Source organism: Hevea brasiliensis, chromosome 9 (assembly GCF_030052815.1).
Source record: "Hevea brasiliensis isolate MT/VB/25A 57/8 chromosome 9, ASM3005281v1, whole genome shotgun sequence".
Taxonomy (NCBI): Eukaryota; Viridiplantae; Streptophyta; class Magnoliopsida; order Malpighiales; family Euphorbiaceae; genus Hevea; species Hevea brasiliensis.
In genome coordinates, this window is record NC_079501.1 from 4,532,703 (window position 1) to 4,555,975 (window position 23,273).

Consider the following 23,273-nt stretch of genomic DNA (forward strand, 5'->3'; position numbering starts at 1 on the left):
TAATGATATTTTTATGGAAGGTATTAAGCACAAATGTCGTAATTTACTTATGTCTATAGAGATGTGATGTTTATTAAATTTGTTAATAAATAAAAAATATTAAATATTGATCTCTTATTTATATCTAATTTAATTAGAATTAAAAGCAGTATCCTTATGAAAAATGACTTAATAATATTGCCTCCTAATAATTTTGGATATAAAAGGAGACATAATTGATTCAGTACCAAATAATCAAGCTGTTCATCCCTTTGACTGCCTTGATCTCATTGTAGGTTTCAATTGATAATCAATATTATAGGTATGGAAATTACCAATTTAATGATTTCTATCAAATCTTTTGTGAAATTCAAATACTGGCAGATTTAGAAATTTTTTTTTAGAGTTAATGTATAAAAATAAATAACAAAATATTATAAAAAATTATTTAAAAGTTATTTATCAATTTATTGCAGGTATACTTATCCTATTTTGTCATGATAATATTTATTATTAAAAAAATTATAATAAAATTTTAAAAATAAATTCGTTATTTTCTGAAATTTTTTTAATTTTAACGATTTCAATAAAATTAATTGTAATTGAGGCAGCATTCACCGCCCAACTACAAAATGGAATCCACCCAATTTAATCATTAAAGTGGGAAACACATCAGATCACTTATATATATACAAGTCTTTTTGACGGGAGAGACTCTGAGAGGCCATGCTTCTTTTCTTATTAGAGCCATGAGATAGAGTGCCTGTTGGGTATTTAAACAAGATAGCTAAAGTTATTTAAATATTTAATATTTATCAGATTTATATATTTTTTAAAAATTTTTTATTCATGAATTAATGTTTGAATTGAATTCAAAGACTCTATGATATCAGAATTTTAATTACGAGAGAGAGGATGAAGGGTGTGTGAAAAATTCCTCACTTGAATATCTGCTAATCAATTTCGTTTGGTGCCGGATTCATACCCAGAAATCAGGCAATAACTACAACATGAGAGTTGTATAAAAAAAATTTACCAGACTGAGTGATGAGCTCGTTTGACAATTTATTTACACGATGGAATTGCAAGAGGAGGAGCTCTGACAAAAAAGAAATTAATTAGCACTTGTTGGGGAAAATGATTTGGATTGGACATAAGCCATAGATTGATGATGTGTCTTTTTATGACTAATTATAGTTACTAATCTACTACAATTTGTATAATAAAATTCTAAATACAAAAGTTAAAAATTCAACTGTCATAACTATTTCAAGTATGATCAACTTTGCAATAAGGGCAGGACTGTAAGAACAATTTTATTTGATTTGGAGTGAAATTAATTTTAAAATAAATTTTATATTAAATATTATATTCTGCAAATATGAATTGGAAAGGGGAGAGTTGTCTCTCTATCTTAGTTAAATTGGAAAAAAGGGAGTTTTTTAGGCTTGAGTTTGACCGATCTCTTCAGTTTGAGAGTCCAAAGCAGTTTGTGTGGCAGAGACAGTCATGATTCTGTTTCAGGAACTTTTAATTATATCCATTGGAGATCTAATTACCCTTTAACCTTCTTCTCTCTGTGTCCCATTCTCACCATTGTAAGCGCCGCTTACGACGCTTGCCCCTGGTTTTATTCTCCTCTAATTATTGTTTATTACTATTTTTATTAATTATTTTGATTGATTAAAGTTTGAATATTCCAATAAAATACTTAATTATCTTGCTACAAAGACTGCGTTGGCACAAAGCAAGTAATCACAGCTGGAGCTGGGCTTACACGAGCATGGTGAATTGGAATCCACAGCAACAAGAAGGATACTTCTTGTCAAAATGAGAAATTTAGCTTTATTAACCCTATTTTGTTACGTTAAACAGAGGGCACTTGTGGGTTTTTGACAATAACCAGAGAGTGGTGTTCTGCTCAGAATGGTGTCCTGACTCCTGAGAAATTGTCCATTAAAAAAAAAAAAGAAATATTATTTTTGACGAGAGTTTAGAAGATCGTGCCAGAAGGTTTGGCCCACCAAACAGAACCCCATTACCTGTACTTTTTTTTTTTTTCGGTTAAGAGAATGGATGCAGCTGCAGCTGCCGCTGCAGATGCAGAGACCGAGAGGGAGTTGAACGGAGCAGGAGAGGCGTTTTGAGAGAGGTCAAGGTATCATATCTCGAAGAGAAGAACCACAAATGCCATAAACAGAACATGCAATATATTAAGAGAGAGTGAGAGAGGAAAAAAAATGGAAGGTTGAGTACAGCAAAGCAGATGTCTGTGGCTTTGTGCAGACCCACCCAACACAACGCATACATACATGTATTATATCGATATGTATAATATAGAGAGAAAAAGTGCCGATACAGCGAAAAAGGTTGGTCTTTGTTACTTCAAATTTCATTGGACAACGTTGCCTACAATTGTCGTGGGTACCCACTAGCAGCTTTTTTGTCCTCTCCCTTCTCCCTTCTCTTCCTTCTTCTTCTTCTTCTTTTCTCTTGTGCGCAATATATTTTTGTACATATAAATATATTTCTTTGGGGGGTTTTCTTTTACCTTTCTTTTATCTTGCTATTATTCTAAACACACGGTACTCCCCTAACAGTAATGATTTTCTCGTTACGGGTATCGTTGTTGAGGAATCTGAGGAGTTTTGGATGTAAAAAGTGGCAGTTATAACATTAGAAAAACAAGAAGAAGAGAAACAAACGCACACGAGTGTCCGAGAGAGAAAAAGGAGTGCTTAGTTTGATTGATGTGATCATCAAAAATAAACGGCTCTTTCTGGCTTTTTCTTACCATCTTTTTCCTCGCTATATTTGTTCTCTTGGGAGGGAAGAGGAAGGGGGAAGTGTAGGTTTCTTGATTTTTTGTTCTCGACGGTTTCTTCTTTTTTTCAATTTTCCTTTTTTTTTTTTCTTGTTTTATTTGCTCTTTTTTGTATCCTTTCTTTTGGTGCTATATTTGTGTATCATGTCTCAACAAAGGCAATTTCAGATGGTGGGTGGCAGCAATCCAGGCCAGTACAATGACACAACTTTTACCAAAATCTTTGTCGGAGGATTGGCCTGGGAGACCCAGAGAGATACCATGAGGCGTTATTTTGAGCAGTTTGGAGAGATCTTGGAGGCTGTTGTTATCACAGATAAGAACACTGGGAGATCCAAGGGCTATGGCTTTGTATGCCCATTTGCCTTGATCCTTTTCCTTGTTCATTCTTTTTTTATTGATTTTTTTATTCTAAAAACTGGATCTTTCTTCTTATAGGTTACATTTAAGGATCCAGAGGCAGCCGTGAGAGCTTGTCAAAACGCATCTCCGGTGATTGATGGAAGAAGGGCAAACTGCAATCTTGCATCACTTGGTGCACACAAGACTCGTCCGCCAACTCCTCAACATGGTCCATATCTCTCTTTTTCTCTGATCTCTTCTATTTTTATTGCTAAATTCTTGGTACAGTATACAACTCTCAATGAACATTTTCTATGCAGAAAATAACGGACTCAACCTTTTCCTACAATGAATAATTGATATAAAGCTAATGGGCAAATGTTGGTTAACAGATTTTCTCAAAAATCTTAAAAAGCACCCTTTTTAATCCGAAGATTTCAATTTCTGAACTCTCTTTCATGTTCACCCCTTTCACAACTCTAGCAAACATGAACAAGTTCATAACAAACTCTAGATTCATCTGATTCTAAACTGAAATGTGGATCTAAACGATGCACGATGAGACAAACATTTAAATAAAATTTGCAGGCGCAGGACGGTTTAGACCAGCACCTGGATTGGTGGCTCCACCTGTTTATCATGGTTCTTCATCATCATATATCCATCAACCCACTGGGCAATACACATTTCCTTATTCAACTTATGGGTAAGCAAAAGAGATAATAGGAATAAAATGCCTAGTCTTTCCATTCCTTTCCTTTCTTTTCCTCTTCTAATGCGCATTCAATTCTTTATTGATTCTTCCATTTCATAATTTTTTTTTTGGTTCCCCCTTCTTTTGGGTCATCTAACAGGTACACTGGATATTCACAAGACGCCATATACCCTTTGGTTAGTATTGACATGATAATGTTTTGCATAGTGAATCCTATATACCAAATTTATCTGCATTTCTTGACCACACTTTCATGGCATTGTTGCAGAATTACTATGGGGTATACGGAGGTCAACAATTTTCCCCTTATTACTCTACTGGTGTATCAGGAACGCCAGGGATGTTCCATAACTTCTATCCACTTTATACACAGTATGGACAGAGTAGCCAAGGTCATGGCTTTGGAGTTCAATATCCCCAAATGGTACAGTACCCATATTTACCTCAGCAATATGGCTCTACAGGAATTTTATCACTTCCTTCTTCCATGGCAATGGCGACTGCTGCCACAGGTAGTTTTTTCTAATCAATTCTTCAAACTTATTAGTCCTTTGTGCTAAAGAAAAGAGCAGGGACAAGACAAATTAGATTTTACTTGCAACAGGTGCAACAACAATGACAATTCCTATGATTGCGACAACAACAATCTCCACGACAACACCGGTAGGGGTGGTGGGAGCGGGACCAGGTGCTTTGCAAGCCTCTGGAACGGCTTCTGAGCAAAATTCATCAACCTAATAAGCTTGGAAAATTCGTTTTTCTTTTCACAAGCTAACAATATAGCATGTGGTGAAAAGGGTCAAAGAGCAGTACGAAGGAAATGAATCACCCAAAACATTCTTAAGTCACTGGTTCAAGTTCAAGAGAAGGATGCCTGATCAGCTAGCATAACAAAACAGAGGAAATCCAAGAATTCGGCATCAGATTTGTTCATTCGTGGAAACTGGCATTTTTAGATGCAAAGCTCACTCCACTAACCGTCTTCAATTAAAATATCCATTCAAACCCCAACACTGTCAACTTCATCATTATACATGTTTGGTTAATTAAGACACTAGGAAGTCTAAGTAGTTGTTAGCATTAGGAGAAGAAATCATATTCATTTCATGTATAAGCATAAGGTGGAAGCCAATATTGGCTTTGGATTCTACCTGAGTACTAATTGTCAGGTGACTATGTCTCGGGCGCAGAGAGCATCCGATGATGTACTCTTGTTTATATTTGGCACTACTTGGGTTGGAAGATCGATTTTATATCTTCCAACCCAAATTTGGTCAACAAGGAGGGAAAAGTGAGTTAGGATAGCTCAGCCATTTAACTTGTAATTTTTTTTGTTTTTTCATTATTCATGCTTGATATTTTCATGATAGGATTAGAAGATTAGTTGGGGAAAAAAAGATGATGGTGTCTCTCTTTCTTTTTAAAATTTTATTTACAGATAAATATTCTCTTTCAACTTTCATATATCGCTTTCAATTGGGCATTTCTTTCTTTTTCAAGTCCTTCTTTTGCATGATCACAGCTTTTGTTGTATGCAAAATATTTTTTATTTGTTTGGAATCCAAGGGGAACTCACAAAGGTGGAGTGAATAGGATGTTGTTGGGGACCTTTTTCTGTTTCAAAGTTGGGCATGCGGGTCTGCTCACATGCTTGTGATAGGTGGAATTTGATGACAAAGTGGGGAAAGAAGTTTCTGCTAAACACAAAATCATAATGAGATGAATCATCCAATTTGGTTAAATCACCAATATAGTTCCTTGGGTTAATGAGTGCTGTCAAAGAGTACTAAAAAGATGATGCTTGGATTGGTAGTAACTTTAGGATGCTGAAATAGAATCCTAAGGGAGAATAAAAGTAGATTTGAGACCAACAGCAAATATTCAGGGTGGAGATGGCCATTAAAGATGCTGCATTTTCTAGCTTAGCTAATTGCAGGTGGGGTCTTGGCCTTTGCTCTGAACTCAGGGGACAGGACAGAGCTAAACTGGGATGCGCAATGCAAAAGCTACTCCGAATTAGGACAGATAATCGTTTAACACTTGCTGTCACCTACAACGGGCAAGAGGTGAAAATAGAAAAAACGAATTTTAATAAAAAAAAGAGATTAAAAAGAAAAAGGTTCTAAAGCAGTGAGAAAACAGAGCGATAGGCCTTTCTTTGTTATCACGCTTAGTCCTAGCAGATTAAAGTTCTCCAACAATTTGACTACACCAAGAGGCTTAACCTCTTAATATATATAAGTTGCATTCACCCAAAAAAATAAAAAAAAGAGGAGGAAGATGAAGGCAGGCTTTCTTCACTTCAACGGTCATTTACAAAGTGCAACACTTACAAAATCTGAGAAATTTATCAAACTCCAAAATTTATGATTTGTTTCAAATACATGTTTCCTTCAACACAATATATATTCAGCAACACAATTATAAGTTGGCATTGTGGAATAATTCTAGGAAAAAGGTCTTCAAATATAGCACTTGGAAAACAATTTCATACAAATGTTTCATTCCACATAATTAGAATTTGTGAAGAAATATGTCAGACCATGTTTTGTATTGTGTCATATGAAATTACATTACATTTTCACAGAAATTTAGAGCGTAGTATAAAAAAAATATATATATTATGCAAGTAAACTAGAGTTGGCAGAAACCCCTTCCAAGGCTTTCTAGTAAGCCCAGAAATCAGGACCACCAGGCTTCTTTACAAGAATTTGGTTGTACTCAGGCCTTGAAGTGAGATCTTTGAAGATGATAAAGGCAATGAGGAAGAAGAAAAGAAAGAGCATCTCAAATTCTGCAAATTTTATGAAGGCAAAGACAGCATTAACCGTTCGAGTCAACACTGACTCATCCCTTTTTCTGCTCCCACCAGCCCTAATCTGCCTTCCAACATCCCTGCCCATCTCCGTATCTTACTCCTTTGACTGCTGAGGTTTAATCTATCGAATAACTGTAAATCTGCAATTGATTTAAACTGCAGGTTAAAGAGCTGACAAAAATATGCAACAAAAGTTTAGAAGAAAAAAACTATTAATTCTATCTATCAAGCGTGTGCATCTACAGCTAAAACAGTTGTTCCGAAACAATTGAATGCACCAAAGGAATGTACCCCTAAAACAGTTTTAAGCAATGCCTTAATTCTATCTATCAAGTCTGTGCTTCTACTGTTAAAACAGTTAAGAAATAACTGGATGCACCAAAGGACTGTACCCCTAAAACAGTTCTAAATAATGCCTTAACTCTATCTATCAAGTGTGTGCTTCTACCATTAAAACAATTGTTAGGAAATAACTGGATGCATCAAAGGAATGTCCCTAAAACAGCTCCAAGTAATGCCTGGCCACTACTTAGAGGCTAACAAATGGTGATGTTGATTCATGTTACAGAAATGAGGTGCAAGTTTTCCTCTGCAACAAGCGAGAGTCCATGCTAATTATATAGAGGATGTACTTTGCTGCACCTTATTTTAATATTGTTTCATCTTGAAAGGCATTTATATTGACATATTATGATTCTTGAGTTGAGATGAAATGGGGTCCTTATATGGATTAAGGATAAGAAGAATTTATTCACACACGCCACACACCCCCCCCCCCCCCCCACCCCCCCCAACAACAAAAAAAAAAAAAAAAAAAAAAAAGGAAAAAAAAATTCTCCCTTAAAAGTAAAAATATGATAATGATTGTCATGTTGTTTGAAGATCATCTTACAAAAACATATTTTCAACTTAAAACTGAAGTTTGTGAAAGACACAAAGATTCCACATCTGTTCAACAACAAAATGACTCATTGACTCCATGATTTAAGATTTTCATCCACGTCCTGGTCTCTTGGTTCCACAAGTCTCCCATCTTCCACAGGTCCATTATGCACTTTCCCACTAGCATCCATCATCCAAAATTTGAAAAAGTTCGAAGCACAATGCCCCAATCCACATTCAAACGATCACAAAATGATGAGGATGAGGGATGCGGTGTCTTGAACCCTATTAATCACAATAGGCAGCTTCGTTATTCAACAGCATTGACATGGCCGCACCAACTTGCTCTGATTTCTGTCATTATGCAATATGCACCAACTTACCTACCCATCCCCCTATTTTACTCATTATTTTAATTTTTAGCTGCTGTGCATAATTGAATCAGTCTACTTAATTGACTCAAATATATATGGCCTCCAAGTGGTTTGTGAGCAATCTAAATGATACTTATGTCGCACTGAATTCTTATAGACCACTAAAGAGTATTAAAATCAAAAAGTTTTACCATAGAAATCTCAAAGATCCACTAAAGCTCAATACTTGGATATTCAGCTTTGACCCCATATATAGATGTTTTGGTAGTACTTGCTCTTATTAAACCACAGAATGCAAAGTGTTATGAAAGAACTACAAACTCGAATATAGCACAAACGATAGGAGGTAAAGCGTATTTACACTAGTAGTTATCTAACAAAAGCCTACTTCACATAATTACTAGTTACTCTATATTTCTATTTATTTTTGTCAATTAATAGCAATTCTACAAGAGCACATAGATGATTCCATCCCTGTTACTAGAAAAGCCTGTCGCAAACTATGTTGTTAGGTTACCACGTCAGAACACTTGTTACAAGCATAACTGCAAAAGCATTCTTCAGCATACAATTTAGAAATTAAAATTAACCTTCAGTGGACATAAACTGTCAAGTAGAAAATGCCATCATCAATTGACAATACACATTTGAAAGAACTCATTGGAGCACCGCGCTTAATCTGTGATCCAAAATTACTTGTAGCTCAAAAAGAATTCTAGCTCGATTCCATATATTATCGATCTTTACACCCAGTTTTGCCACTAAATTCATATTACTCCAACTCAGAAACCGCAGATTAGATTTATCCCAAAATTTTAAAAATAAAAACAAAATGGAAAAAAAACCGTACAATCCACAACGTAAGTTGGATTCATTCTACGGAATTCCACCATTTAAAAAAAAAAAAAAAGAAGTAAAGAAAAAAAATCACCAAATTCAAACCCTATAGCACGATTGTGATTACACAAACACATCAATAACATAATTAGATTCATAAGCACAAAGATATATACACATATACACATACAGAGCGAGAGAAAGAGGGAGCGCACCTAATTTGACCAACGAATCCCTAGCGCGTAAAAGAATGGTAAGATGGAGCAAACTACTCGGATGATCTGATGTTTTATAGCAGAGTTTAACAATTTCCAGAGAAAAACGGCGTCGTTTCAGCAGGGCCAGATTCACCCTTGGCGGCCCAGTCGGTATCTTTTTAACGGTTTTTATCGAATAAAGATCAATGCGTAGGGCAAACGACAAAGAAAGAAATAAATTAGAGCCAAGATAAACTAATCGTTTTGACTTTATTATTTTATTTTAATAATATAATTTAACATTTTTTATATTTTAAAATTATATTTAAATAAAATTTTTAATAGCCATTAACATAATTTTATATTTAATAAAAAATATAAAAATATATCATTTACTTTTAAAATAAGTTAACTAATAAATTATTTTTTATTATTTTAAATTAATTAATATATGTCAATATAAGAATAAGCAAAATATTATTTATAAAATTTAAATATTTATTTTGTAAAAATATTTATTATATTTGAAAACTAAGAATTTTACTAATGATTTTTCGAGAAGTCGCTACTTAAACTCTGTGTTTTATATATATATATAACTTTTTAAAACATAGCCTTATTCTAATCCAACATAAAATTTAATTAAAATAATAATTAATTTTTGAATATATATATAATATGGCAAACAAAGATTATATTATCTGAAATATAAATTTAAAAATTTAGAATTTTTAATAAATATATGTTAATTTTTTTATGAAATGAGATTTAAGTAATAAAAATTTAAAAATGTATAAATAGAAAATTAATATTTAGCATGTTAAACTAATTTTTTTATAAAAAAATTAAACAAAAAAGATTAAAAAAAAAGGAGATGACATGTAGTTATTTTTTTAGATTTTTGTTCCCTTTATAAGAAGTAAATTTAATTGATTTATTTTTAATCAATTCTCAAGTTTAAAATGAAATAAAAATTATTTTAAAAGAAGTAAAAAATAAACATGTAAAAATTTAATTAAATTATATTTTTTATAAATAATTTATCTTTTAAAAAAATTATTAAATAAAGTAACCCGTATAAAGTCATTTTTAATATTTAATTTTAATATATAGATATAGATTTGATAAAGGGCTGAATGAGGATTGAAGGCCTATACATACAATCATTTCCGGTTATTTCTTAAAACAACTATTTTAGCACACGCACATTTATTTATTTATTTATTTTTATTATCAAGAAGTGTATTATAACTGTTAATTAATCAGATTAATTATCTCTTGAACTCTGTAATGATTTAAAAATCACTGAAGTTAAATAGCAAATTATAAGACTCCAAATCAAATGATATATTTACGATTCTTAGACTCAAATCAAACACACTTCATTATTAATGACTAAGCCAAAGTGTAGAAGCACACACTTGACAAATGACAAATATAATTAAGGGACGCATTTGTTGATCGGTTTATCTAGTTATTTATTACTCTTCACATGATTATCAATTTTTGCCATCTTGACAAGATACAAATTTTTGTAGGCTCCATAATATAAACAGATTTGCCATCCGCTGATCGGGAAATTTACACTTTCACAGTTCGGATCATACACAAATTTTTTTTTTTGAAAGATAGGAATATACATTAATTATTGTTACAAAAATTAACTAAATAACAATAAACATTTTTAAGATGCTTTTGCCATTAGCTGTACAGAGATTCAAGTAAATTATGAATCACAATCAAAGCCATGAATTCATTAGGCAATTGTATACTTGAAGAAAACCGTTATTTAGCAGAGCGAACTTCACATGAACAGCTGCTCCAATATAAACTATGAACTACAAAGCCGCTTCAATGTGAACATCAATGTTAGCCATGTTGCAACATGCAGAAGCTACCAGGGAGTTCCATACAGAAGGTTCTGGTGACCTACCCAGGCTAATCATATCCTCTAGCCACACAATAGCTTCATATAGCCTGCCCATGGAGCAAAGGCCTCGTATAAGCACGTTGTGAGCATCAATGGGAGGCCGATATGATTTAATTAACATCTCCTCCAAAATCCTACTTCCTTCAACAAATCTACCATCTCGACATAGCCCATGCACTAAAATGCAATAGGTCTCCTCATTGGCAACACAACCCACTTGCTTAGCCATCTTTTTCAAATACCCAACAGCGGCTGCTGAATTCCCTGCATCACACAAGCCTTTCAGTAAGATATTATACAATCTTACATTTGGAACACAATTTTCCTTCATCATCTCCACCTCAATTACTTTAACTGCTTCATGAACTCTACCTTCTCTACACAATGCTGATACCTTTGCTTCATAAGTTAAAAGTGACGGCCTAAAGCCTCTATCCTGTGTTTCATCAAGCACTTTATCAGCTAGACTAATCCTACCTTCACCGTAAAGTTCAACAGCCATGGCAGTATAGCTACCCAGACTAGGAATCACACCTCTAATTAAAGCTTCATTAATTAAAAGCTTAGTGGCTTCTATATCATCACCACTATTGCATTGATACAGATCACGGCCGTGGCAACATAGTTTTGGTGCCTTCAACCCCTTCTTTAAGATCTTGTTGAGAATTTCTAAAGCTTGCTCAACCTGTCCATTATCACATAAAGCATCCAAAAGGATTCTATATATCACAATATCCTCACCGCTTCCCTTTTGAGAAATCCTCCAAAACATTGAATATAATAAATGGATAGCCTCATTCAGCCTTCTATCTTTACACAAACCCCTCATGAGAATTTCATAACTATCCCTATCAGGGTGGCAACCCTGATAAGTCATCTCTTGGAAGACTTGCAACGCAAGGTCAGAGCGGTTATGTTGACAAAGAACATCCATAAGCAAGTTCAAGGAGCAAACCCTAGACTTCACTTCCCACCCATATGAGTTATCCAGGAAAAGACTGTGAGCTGATTGAAACATAGATTCTTTCACCATTATTTGCAAAAGGGTATTAAAAGATTCAGTCCAATTTACACAATTGAACTTTGGAATGCTCTTGAAGAGAGAGATGGCTTCATTTAGAAAGCCCGCTTTTGCATAGGTATTGATTGCAGTTGCAAAGACTGAATCCTTGCACTCACAGGAATCCTCTTGCATCTGATCAATGACCTCCTTCATCTCAGTGATTCGACCTGAGCTGCTAAGGATTCCAATCATGGTGGCATACACTGGACCATTGTGACCATAGTTGGGGTATTTAACTTTTGCTTCCTTAAAAATCTGCAGAGCTGTTAATGGATTTCTTTGGTTTCTTATGATCTGAGAGAGATGTGTTGGTGTTAGAAACCTTGGCCATCTCACACTCATAGCTGTAGAAACACCCAATTTGTATCTAGAGCAAACTACACGAAAAGATGATGTATGATTGATCAATCTATAACTGAAGCTAGATACAGTAAAATAGAAAGATAATTACTGGAGTTATAGCAGCAGAAAATAAAGCAAAGCAGAACAGACAGCAAAGTTCACAAGTTGTCATGGAATTATAAATGGTAGACACTGGAACTATCAATCGAGTTATAATTGAGTCACGTATACCAAATTTAATAAAAGATACAAATGCAAAATATCAACAATCACAATGGCTGCTAAAGCCAGTGTCTAACAAGGATATGCAGTCATATATAATAAAAACTGCTTCACAACTTATGTAGCAAAAGAAGAAAGGGAGAAGGAGAGAAAGACAGAGAGAGAGAGAGAGGGAGAAAATTGTTGTATTATTGATTTGATAACTGATGATTTGATGACTGATTCTTTCCAATACAATGCTATGCTATTTATACAATTTATTCTCCTATATATTCTAATGGCTCTTATTCTCCTTATTAGTCATAACATTCCCCACTTTTTGAAATTATTCTTGTCCCCAAGAATGAATAATGGAAACTGCAATCAGCAAATTTACCTGCAATTATACTAATGTGGCTTAATTCCCTGCAGGTTGTACCATTTTTCCCCAGAATTGGATTGGAAATGGCTTATATATCACACTGAAACTGCAGCCTCCATATCCAGAAAATCACCAGCAATATTCAGCAGCAAGAAAATAACCACAAAGAATCAAAGATGCCAACTTATTCCATCATTTTGGGTTTCCTCTTGAGTGATCCCAGGAAAGACCAAATTCTTGAGTTGAAAGATGAACACATGCCCATATATTAGTAGTTTTCTTGCTATTTTGACTTTTTTTTTTCCTGCACCACAGCAGATTAATTTCTTTCTTTGCCTTCTTGATATCTCCCATTCATCCTTACTAAGAATGATAAAATCACAATAGAACCCACCATTTCAGCTGAAGATATGTTACAAAGCTTTGCTTTTGATTAAACTGCTCCTTACCAAAATACTCCAAAAGGTCACTATACGACTAGTGACAGTGTAATTCCCATATGACCAAACTATAGAACCACTCTTCAAGCTTGAGCTCCCATGAGAGAGCTTCACTGCCATGGTTTCCAATCTAATAAGGAAGCTCAATTTCTGCCCACTCCTCCCAAAAACAAGCTTATCAGCCTGCACTGTCACCAGACTCCCACTACGTGTTTAATGTAACTTTGTACACAGAATTAGGATCCCCAACATTAGTGACCGTCCTAATAAAATCCGTAGATGTCTTATGCTTCCCATATTGTTGAAACACAACAGACATGGACTTAATACCCCAAAAAAAATACTGAATTAATAATGGATTATGCTTTTCATATTGTTGAAACACAGCAGACATTAAATTTGGATCCCCAAAATTAGTAACACGACATTGGTTACTGGAATGGCAATGATCATGTAATGGCAATTATCATACTCACTGAGAAAGAAGATTGAAGAGAACGCCTTCTTGTGTGACTGTGACGGTGAAATTGCCGACAGCGGACGAGATGGATGGAAATCGAGCGTTATTTGCTGCTTCGTGTGCTTCAATGATACAATATATTGGGCAACAAAGAATAAAGGGTAATATTCTGAAGTTGTTATGTTTTCTGTTGTAATTGTAATATAGGCAGTTACATGGGCGGGAAAGATGGAATAGTTGTTGGGATTCTCTTAGATGTTAGCTATAAGAGCTGTAAATGTTGTATTACGGATCATTCTCGATTCTTAATAAAAAGTTGACAGAGTTTCCCTTCCATTTCCTCTGTATTTTCCCTTCTTCCATTTTATTTCACAACATTTGGTACCAAAGCGATGATCCACGACCATGGTTGGGGTTGGGGAGGAGACACGTTCTCAAGAGTGAAGAAAGGAGATAACATCCATGGTAGTGGAAGCAAAGCATAGGCATGAGATGAGGTTGAAGGAGATGGTGGCAGGACAAGAAGCAAGATTCCAAAGTATAGTGGATGAGCTTAAGTCTTTGATTGCTAGATTGAGTCAACAAAATATAGAAATTGCAGAACAAAGGGTTTGTTGTCAAGAGTTGGTGCAGATTGAAAAGAATGAGGATCACCAAACTGGGGAAAGAGTGGGTAATAAGAATCCAGGAGAACAATTGCAAGAAGGGAACGTTGGTGATAAAAATCCATGGGAAAGTAATGCTAAACTGGAATCTCCTCGTTTTGATGGTAGTAGATTAGAATGATGGCTCTTATGATGTGCATATTTCTTGTTGGTGGAAAAAATATCACATGAGAACAGAGTGAAAGTTGCAGCTCTGCATCTAAAGGGCCAAGCTATTAAATGGTGCCATGGGTCTGTTCAGGTGAAGGGTAATAAAGCATATGAGAATTCGGATAAATATGTCAATGCATTGGCGGCTAGCTTCGGAAATTATGCATTCAATGACCCAATTGGGAAGCTGCACAACCTGAAGAAGTCATATTCCTTGCAAGATCGTCTCAATTCTTTTGATTATCTTTACTTGAAGGTATGCCTATTGGCTCCAGTTGCAAAAAATTCTGATGGATTTTCTCAAAAGGTGAATGAATTAAGTATACCAAATAGGATGAGAAGTTTGCCTCTTGATACGAGTAAAAGAGCAGATGTATTATTGGAACATTCACCGTTTGCAGGTGACACTGAAATGAGCAACAAATTGATGGGAACATATGAAAAACGGAGGAGTATGAGAGATGCCCACTGGGTGTTTGATAGAATGCGGAAAAGCCCACTGGGTGTTTGATAGAATGCGGAAAAGGAACATTGGTTCTTGGCATTTGTTGATAAGCAAAGATGCAGCAAATTGGCATGGCTATAATGGTGTTCAGTCTTATCAGCTTGAAGAATTTGGAGTGTGTGCATCAAATGTTGAAAATGTTTGTTCTTTTATGGGATTTAACTGATGCACGGGTCCTAGAATCTCAAGGAGAATGAGTATGAAATTGGACAAAGATGAAGGAAGAAAATATGCTTCCTATCAATAAGAAGCCATAAGCATGGGAATATTGTTTGCAGTATTTAGAGTTCCTTGAGGGTAAGGAACTTCACAAGGGGAATGTATTGATTCAATATATTTGGCAATAAATAATGAAAGGGTAATGTTCTAAAGTTGTTATGCTTCCTGTTGTTGTAATATTGGCAGTTACATGGGCGGAAAAGATAGAATAGTTGTGGGAATTTAGTTATTGAAATTTTGTTAGATGTTAGTTATAAGAGTTGTAACCGCTGCATTATGGATCATTATTATTGTTAGGGTCTGTTTGTTTTAATTGTTGAATACAGCTGATAATTGTTTTATATGTTAAGTGTTTGGTAAAATTATGTTTAGCTGTTATTGTTGATATGTGAAATGACCAATTAGGGTATATATTATATAATTTATTTTATTATTGAAATAAATATAAAATTATAAATTTATTATATTATATTATTTATTTTATTATTAAATTAAATATATAATTATTAAATTAATATATTATATCATTTATTATATTATTAAAATAAAAATATAATTATTAATCTATTATATTATTTATTTTATTATTGAAATAAGAAAATAATTAAATTTTTTAAAAAATAATTAAATAATTTAAAAAATATAAATAAAATAATAAAGTAATTATTATTATTGATAAAGAAAAACTTATAATTAATTTTAAGTTTTTAGATATAAATAAATATTTTATATTTTATGTTATTAATAAAAAATATTTTAACAAAATTGAAATGTGTTAATAAAAATGTTAAAATTATAAATAAAAAATATAAAAGTATTAATAATATTATTTTTGAGTTAAATATAAAAGGATGATATGGTCAAAATAAAAAATAAAATCAAATCAGCTATCAATTGATGAGAAACAGCTCTATGATATGAACTGCAGCTGATGGGTATCATATTAGCTACCCATCAGCTATCATCAGCTTTATTTTTTAAAACTTAACAAACACTCTAGTTCACCTGTTTGGGTGTCTATCAGCTATCAGCTGCACCCAACAGATGAACCAAACACCCCCTTAATGAAAAGTTGATCAGTTTTTCCACCATTTCCTCTGTATTTTCCCTTCTTCCATTTTATATCACAACATTCAACAGGTGGAGAACACTAACCCCCTATTTAGAATGAGTGCAACATGATTTATTAATGGATCGTCTCATATTGTATTGTATAGTATGACTTTTATTGTTAACATGTTTAGAAAGATGGTCGAGTAAAGGATAATTTAATAACCTTTTCTTATTTGGTTAAATGATATGGTATGGTGTAATGAATATGAAGATTACTAAAATACCCTAATTGCTGTTTTAAATATAAAAAGAATTATTTTAAATTTTGCTTGCACTGCAGCACATACAATCTATATTGCAAAGGGTTTAAATTATTGAAAATGCATCTACAAGTCCTTAATCTTTTGTTTATCACATAATTTACCTTCTAATATATGTGGAAAACTTTGTTTAAAATTATTAATAGAAACAGTAGTATTATCAAAATCAATAAAAAAAATTTAGATGAAAAACTCATTTAAAATATTTTTTAAATTAATCCAGTAAGATTGTGAACTACATATCTATTATTAAAAACTTTAAAGTATAAAATTATTTATATATATATATATTGATGGCAAGAAATAAAAAGAACATGTGATGTGAAAGATAATGGAGGACCAATAAGAAACCAAAAGAATAAGGTATAATTAGAATTTTATAAATTATGTAAGTATAAAATTGAATTGCAAAAATTTTAAACCATCTAAAACCACCAATTTTGCGATTTAAAAATCAACCCAAAACCACCATTCTACAAGAACAATCTTCATAAACATCTCATAAACATCACAAACAAGTAGCATTACCATACCATACATTATGAAACCATAGAAAACTATCATCCAAACAAGGAGTGAAAGGCAAGCCCAGAGAACGAGATTGGATTGATTCGATCACAGCTGGAGCTGGGTTTAGACAAGCATGGTGAATTGGAATCTATAGCCATAAATAAGAACGACACTTTTTGTCAAAATGAGAAATTTAGCTTAATTAACCCTATTTTGTTACGTTAAACCTCGTTATTTCCATTATGAAAGAGAGGGAACTTGTGGGTTTTTGACAATAACCAGAGTGGTGTTCTGAGGAATCGTCCATTAAAAGAAAAGAAAAATAATTTTTTATGAGAGTTTAGAAGGCCGAGCCAGAAAGTTTTGGCCCACCAAACAGAACCCCATTACCAGTACTTTTTCGGTTAAGAGAATAGCTGCAGAGAGGGAGTTGAACGGAACAGAAGAGAAGAGGCGTTTTGAGAGAGGGTAAAGATATCATATCTCGAAGAGTAGACACACGAATGCCATAAATAGAAAATTCAATATTATATTAAGAGAGAGGAAGAGAAGAAAAATGGAAGGTTGAGTACAGCGAAGCAGATGTTTGTGGCTTTGTGCAGACCCACCCAACACGACACACACATATATGTATAATATAGAGAGAGAAAGTGCTGATACTGCGAAGAAGGTTGGTCTTTGTCTCTTCAAATTTTAATGGACAACCTTGCCTACAATTGACGTGGGTACCCACTACATCTAAATTTGGATCCCCAAAATTAGTAATACGACATTAATTACTGTAATGGCAATAATCATACTCACCGAGAGAGAAGATTGAAGAGAACGGCTTGTTGTGCGGCTGTGCTTCACGGCGGAATTGCGGACTGCGGACGAGATAGATGGAAAACTAGTGTGCTTCGCAGCTTCGGTGCTTCCTGTGCTTCAACGCAGGTCACGCAGCAACTGCCCGCTGATGGAGGACACTAGAAGGCAAGCCTAGAGAACGAGATTGGATTAAATCGATCAACTTTTTTTTTTTTTTTTTTATTTGGATCAAGCTCGTTGGATCAAATCGATGGGTTTAGGCAATTACTGAACAGCCCTACTTGAGAGGCCTTGGCCCAAATATCATAGTCAGGCTCTGGGCCCATATCTCTACCTTTAAAACCCATTCTAGGCGCGCCTCTAAAACCCTAGGTTAGAGCGCTTCTTTTCGCAGCAGCGCAGCCAAGCACACAAGGATTCTCCCCTCGCGGATCTCATAACCTAGAGGTGACTCTTCTTCTTCGTCTTATAGTTTATTTCCCTTATTGTTAAATTAGTTTCTTGTAAATTTCCTCACAGTTTTCTAGTTGTCTCTGGCATGTAATTCCATTATTTTCGCTTAGTAAATGTTATTCTGTCATTATTTTGCTGCTAGGAATCGATAATTGCCGAATTTTATTTTTATATTTCTTTTTGACGTGATGCAGATAAAACTATGTCGGTTGGAGAGGTAGCTTGCACTTATGCTGCTTTGATTCTCTACGATGATGGTATACCCATCACTGTATCCTTACGTGAAACCGTAGGCTTGTATTTGCTGTTATGTTTATTCTAGCATTTCTGTAAGTTAGGTATGCTAATTTTAAGATTCAGTATTAATTTTTCCTTCCGCCGTTGTTATTTAGTTTAGTTCATATTTTGACCTTCTAGGTTTTGAATCTGAATGTGCATTAGGGCATTATTGGCTTTTTTTTGTTATATTTTCAATTTATTTAACGTATATTTGAATGGTTCTGGATTTTGGAGGTCATTATCTGGTTGGTTGTTAGCTAAGAAACTAGAGGGAATTGCTTGCTTCTAACTTAACAACAGAGTTGGAAATTTTCCTCTCGGATAAATATATTTTCTTGGAAATCTTTTTCCTTTAACTTCTGTTGAAAGGCTGAGAAGATCGCTCAGTTGGTCAAAGCAGCCAATGTAAAAGTTGAATCTTACTGGCCAAGCTTGTTTGCCAAGCTATTGGCAACGCGCAACGTTGCGGACCTCATTGTGAATGTTGGTTCCGGCGGTGGTGGTGCTCCAGTGGCAGCTGCAGTTCCTGCTGCTGGTGGTGGTGCAGCTGCAGCTGCTGCTCCTCCACCTGAAGAAAAGAAGAAGGTAAATAATGTCATTCCATTACATTGATTTTATTTGGTCAATGTTTTGTGTTTGATTTGTTTAGGGTTTGAGTTCTTTAATTGGTATATGATTTGTTTGTTTATATTTTACAGGAAGAGCCTGAGGAAGAGAGTGATGAGGACATGGGATTCAGCTTATTTGATTAGGAGTTCCTTCAGTATGCCCATGTCCTATGTTGGTCTTAGTAGTTCAAAAGTAGTTCCCTTTTGGATATTTTGGCTGTTCTGTGTGTCAGTATAAATACTCTTTTTTCATGAATGCAGTATTGGAGAGTATGGTTTTTGAACAATCATATGTTTTATAGCGTCTAGAAATGTATAAGTATTTCAGATGAGTATTGGTTCTCTTGTTATTGAGTTTTGAATCGATGTTCTTAACTCTTAAATTGTGCAATGAATTTAAAATTTTCAAAATTGCTACTGCTTCATCTTTGGATAAGGATGTTGAATCTGATTTCTGCTTTGTTGCACGCCGCAGTTGTGCTTGATGCTTAAGCAGATTGACATTGAATTTTTTGTTCAAACATTTGGTATTAGCATTGTATACCCGATAATGTTTCTTTGGGAAATAATGATACAAACTTACCGACTCCCTTGAAAATTGATTTAGGTAAAATTTATCCCAATTATGAGATGTGCAGGTGACACTTGAGAAATTATTTTTGGAATTGTAATCCACGTCTTAGAATTTCAGAGTTTGTTTCTAGGTATCTTTGAATTGTCATTACCTCCATGGATGGACTGTGTGCAAGGCTAGAGTGTGGCTTGTTGACTGCTGCATTCTTGTAAGTGATAAACATGCAATGCAATTGCAGTATATGTGACACTGAATTGTGTTTTAGTGAAGTCTTTTCTATCAATAAAATGTTGCTTGCTCTGTTACAAACTTGAACAAAGTTGATCAAGGAAAATGTTGATTAGCATTTGTTATAGTATATTGCCTTTTCTTTTAAACTTGAAATTTCTTTAGTTCTTAATGATAATTCAGCATGTATTTTCTCCTTTAACAATAATGTGTCGTCTAGTTGGGGAAATGGTACTTGGTCTGTTTATAATCTGTTTCTTACTATATATATATATATATATATATATATATATATATATATATATGAAGTATAAAATTAAAAATTCTAATGATACATAATATAATTAAGTTAAATTTTGAAAATGAAAAAACATATTACTAACCATTAAAACGGGAAAAAAAATTGTAAGACTTTTTTTTTTTCCGGTAGAATCCTATATTAACTTGACAATCGAATATTAATATATAATGGAAGAAAAAAAAATCATTAATGTGAGGAAAATAAAAAGTTGCATGAAAAGTTCAAATAAATGACAGCACAAAAATAATGAATTGTTTCAAGAAGTATGATTTTATCAATGTATATTATGTGCTATGGTTTTGGTAGTTGATAGTGGTCCATTCTCCATATTGAATTGTTTTCTTTATTTTCTCGACAAAAAAGTGTTACTTTTTTGAAAAAAATTTTTGATAGTGGTCGAATTCTCATTATTGATTTTTTTTTATTTTCTCGAAAAAAAAAGTATTTCATTTAAAAAAAAAAAATAATGCACGTTATATGTTTTTTTTATTTATTATATGTTCTTAAAATTTAATATTTTTATATATATTATTTTTTATTAATTTTTGATGTAAGATAATATTATTATAATATATTAATTATTATTATAATAATATAGCAATTTTTTTATTTTTTTATAACATTTATATTGTTGTGACAATTATTATTTTTAGATTAAATTAATAAAAATTAAAATATATTAATAAAAATAACAAATTATAGAAATAAAATTTATAATAAATTATAATCATAAGTGTTTTATAAATACATAAATTTAATTATTTATTATTTTGTTAGTAAATAAGTATTGAGTTTATTAAAATTAATTAATTATTTTTATTTTATAATCTTATAAAATAAATATAATTAACGCAAACAATCTAAACTTTTTCTAACATTATTTATAAATTTAATAAATTTAATTTAATATAATTTCATAAAAATATTAAATTTTTTATTTTTAGTTATTTTTAATTTAATTTTTGAATTTTATTTGATAAAATTAATTGGACACATTAATATTAATAAGTATTAATATTATTAATTTTTATTTTATATGAAATATTTTATATAATTTCATATTTTTATTATGATATAGAGAAAAATTTTAAAAATAAGATTGAAAAATATATTGATTCTAATAAATCATTTATAAATAACAAATTAATGACAAAAATTAAAAAAAAAATTCAATGCTAATAGATTAAAAAATATTTATATTAATATATTATTATTTTTAATTAAAAAAATATATAGACAATTATTCGATTTATAATAATATAAACTAATTTATAATGTATTTTTAAATTAACTTTTTTATAATTATTTTTTTTTGAGTAAACATTAAATTTTAATAAAAATAAGTTATTGAATTCAAATAAAGAAAAATTTTATTAAATAATATAATATTTATATTCCTATGATATTTTTGACTTCTTATAAACAAATTATTGATTTATATTTATATTTAAACTTAAATTTATTAAATTGAAATAATAATTATATATTCAAAATATAATTTCTAATTATCTTTATATGTGTTTTCTATTTATTAAATTAGAATAACATTATAGTATTAAAAAATTAAAAGAATTATTTTATATATATATATACATCCATATTTTAAATTTTAAATAATGTATATTTTAAATTTAAAAAAATAATATTATAAATTATAATCATCCTACCAAATATATTAATTTTATAATTAAAATTTATTTTAACATATTTAGTTTATTATTAATTTTTTTAAATAATACATATTTAATTTTTTAAAATAATATATATTTATCTATTTAAAATTTTTTTTCTTATATAATTTGTTTTTTACACTTTATGTGTAATTATATATTATTTAAAACTCTTACATTCATATAATTTTAATATATATTGCATACTAATTAAATATTTTTTTTATAAATAAATGAATATAATTTTTTTTATTGTGGATATATATATATAGCTTACCAATTAATAGTATTTATATAAGGTTTACAAATTAATTTTAATTGGACCTAATTTATATATTAATGTAACAATTAAAAATTTTTAGAAAAATATCTATAATTGAGACAAATATAAATTTATTTTATACGAAATATTTTTTTAATGATCTTTTAAGTAATTAGTCAAATAAAAATTTTAAAAATATTAATGAAAGAATTAATATGTTTAGTTGACAAAAATTAATTTATTTATTTTTTGATTTTTTATGTAAATTTAAATATAATTACATTGAAATAATTTTATATAAATAATTATAAAATAGAGATAAAAATTTATTTAAATTTATTAAAAAAGTTATTCACTTTTTGTAAATAATATAAATTATAAAGATATTTTTATAAAATTTTATCTTAAATTATATTATAATAAAAATTTAATTAAGTATACTTTAAATATAAGGAGGATTAACAATTTTAGATTTATATAAATTTTAAGTTATAAAAATTTAAATTTATATAAATTCTAAAATTAAGTTAAATATTAAAAAATATAAATTTAAATATTATAAATAATAAGAGGTAATTTGATCAAAATTAATGTTCTCTTTTTTCATATATTTATATATTATATTAATTTTTTTATTTAGAAGAAATTATTTTATAAAAAATTAACAAAATTTTCATAAAATCATATTAAACTTTTATTTTTTGATTAATAAAAATTTTTTAAATTAAAAAAAATAAATTTTAAGAATTAATTTTAAAAAATCAAAAGTATGGAGATAAGAAATTAAATAATAACATTTTGCTATTAAGCCCAACCAGATATCATATGTGAATGCCACATAAGTGTTGAGTCATCTATAAGTGCGAAAAAGCGAATGAGTGTA

General features: G+C 31.3%; 4 protein-coding genes across 7 annotated transcripts; 2 read left to right on the plus strand and 2 right to left on the minus strand.

Moving 5' to 3' along the window:
* Window positions 1-1,998: 1,998 nt before the first annotated feature.
* Window positions 1,999-5,359, plus strand: LOC110672747 (uncharacterized). 2 transcript variants are annotated; one of them, XM_058152501.1, is made up of 7 exons: window positions 1,999-2,348; window positions 2,972-3,154; window positions 3,242-3,374; window positions 3,734-3,851; window positions 4,000-4,036; window positions 4,129-4,372; window positions 4,465-5,359. In XM_058152501.1, exons 1-7 carry the CDS (start codon window positions 2,292-2,294, stop codon window positions 4,596-4,598), a joined length of 906 nt encoding a protein of 301 aa, XP_058008484.1. In that variant the 5' UTR covers window positions 1,999-2,291; the 3' UTR covers window positions 4,599-5,359. The 2 variants fall into 2 exon arrangements, with proteins under 2 accessions (XP_058008484.1, XP_058008485.1); XM_058152502.1 differs by lacking the exon at window positions 1,999-2,348 and adding an exon at window positions 2,438-2,827.
* Window positions 5,360-6,329: 970 nt separating this feature from the next.
* Window positions 6,330-9,134, minus strand: LOC110672734 (uncharacterized). 2 transcript variants are annotated; one of them, XM_058152503.1, is made up of 2 exons: window positions 8,987-9,134; window positions 6,330-6,818 (listed from the first exon to the last, which is right to left on the minus strand). In XM_058152503.1, the coding sequence occupies exon 2, from the start codon at window positions 6,761-6,763 to the stop codon at window positions 6,527-6,529; it is 237 nt and encodes a 78-aa protein (XP_058008486.1). In that variant the 5' UTR covers window positions 6,764-6,818; window positions 8,987-9,134; the 3' UTR covers window positions 6,330-6,526. The 2 variants fall into 2 exon arrangements, with proteins under 2 accessions (XP_058008486.1, XP_058008487.1); XM_058152504.1 differs by lacking the exon at window positions 8,987-9,134 and adding an exon at window positions 7,571-8,852.
* A 1,348-nt stretch (window positions 9,135-10,482) lies between these two features.
* On the minus strand, window positions 10,483-18,206 carry LOC110672720 (pentatricopeptide repeat-containing protein At1g05600). 2 transcript variants are annotated; one of them, XM_058152505.1, is made up of 3 exons: window positions 18,013-18,206; window positions 12,902-13,589; window positions 10,483-12,338 (listed from the first exon to the last, which is right to left on the minus strand). In XM_058152505.1, exon 3 carries the CDS (start codon window positions 12,301-12,303, stop codon window positions 10,807-10,809), a length of 1,497 nt encoding a protein of 498 aa, XP_058008488.1. In that variant the 5' UTR covers window positions 12,304-12,338; window positions 12,902-13,589; window positions 18,013-18,206; the 3' UTR covers window positions 10,483-10,806. The 2 variants fall into 2 exon arrangements, with proteins under 2 accessions (XP_058008488.1, XP_021691270.2); XM_021835578.2 differs by lacking the exon at window positions 12,902-13,589 and having other exon boundaries at window positions 18,013-18,205.
* Window positions 18,207-18,306: 100 nt separating this feature from the next.
* LOC110672729 (60S acidic ribosomal protein P1) lies at window positions 18,307-19,766 on the plus strand. Its single transcript, XM_021835589.2, has 4 exons — window positions 18,307-18,462; window positions 18,663-18,739; window positions 19,117-19,332; window positions 19,446-19,766. The coding sequence occupies exons 2-4, from the start codon at window positions 18,671-18,673 to the stop codon at window positions 19,497-19,499; spliced, it is 339 nt and encodes a 112-aa protein (XP_021691281.1). The 5' UTR covers window positions 18,307-18,462; window positions 18,663-18,670; the 3' UTR covers window positions 19,500-19,766.
* Window positions 19,767-23,273: the final 3,507 nt, after the last annotated feature.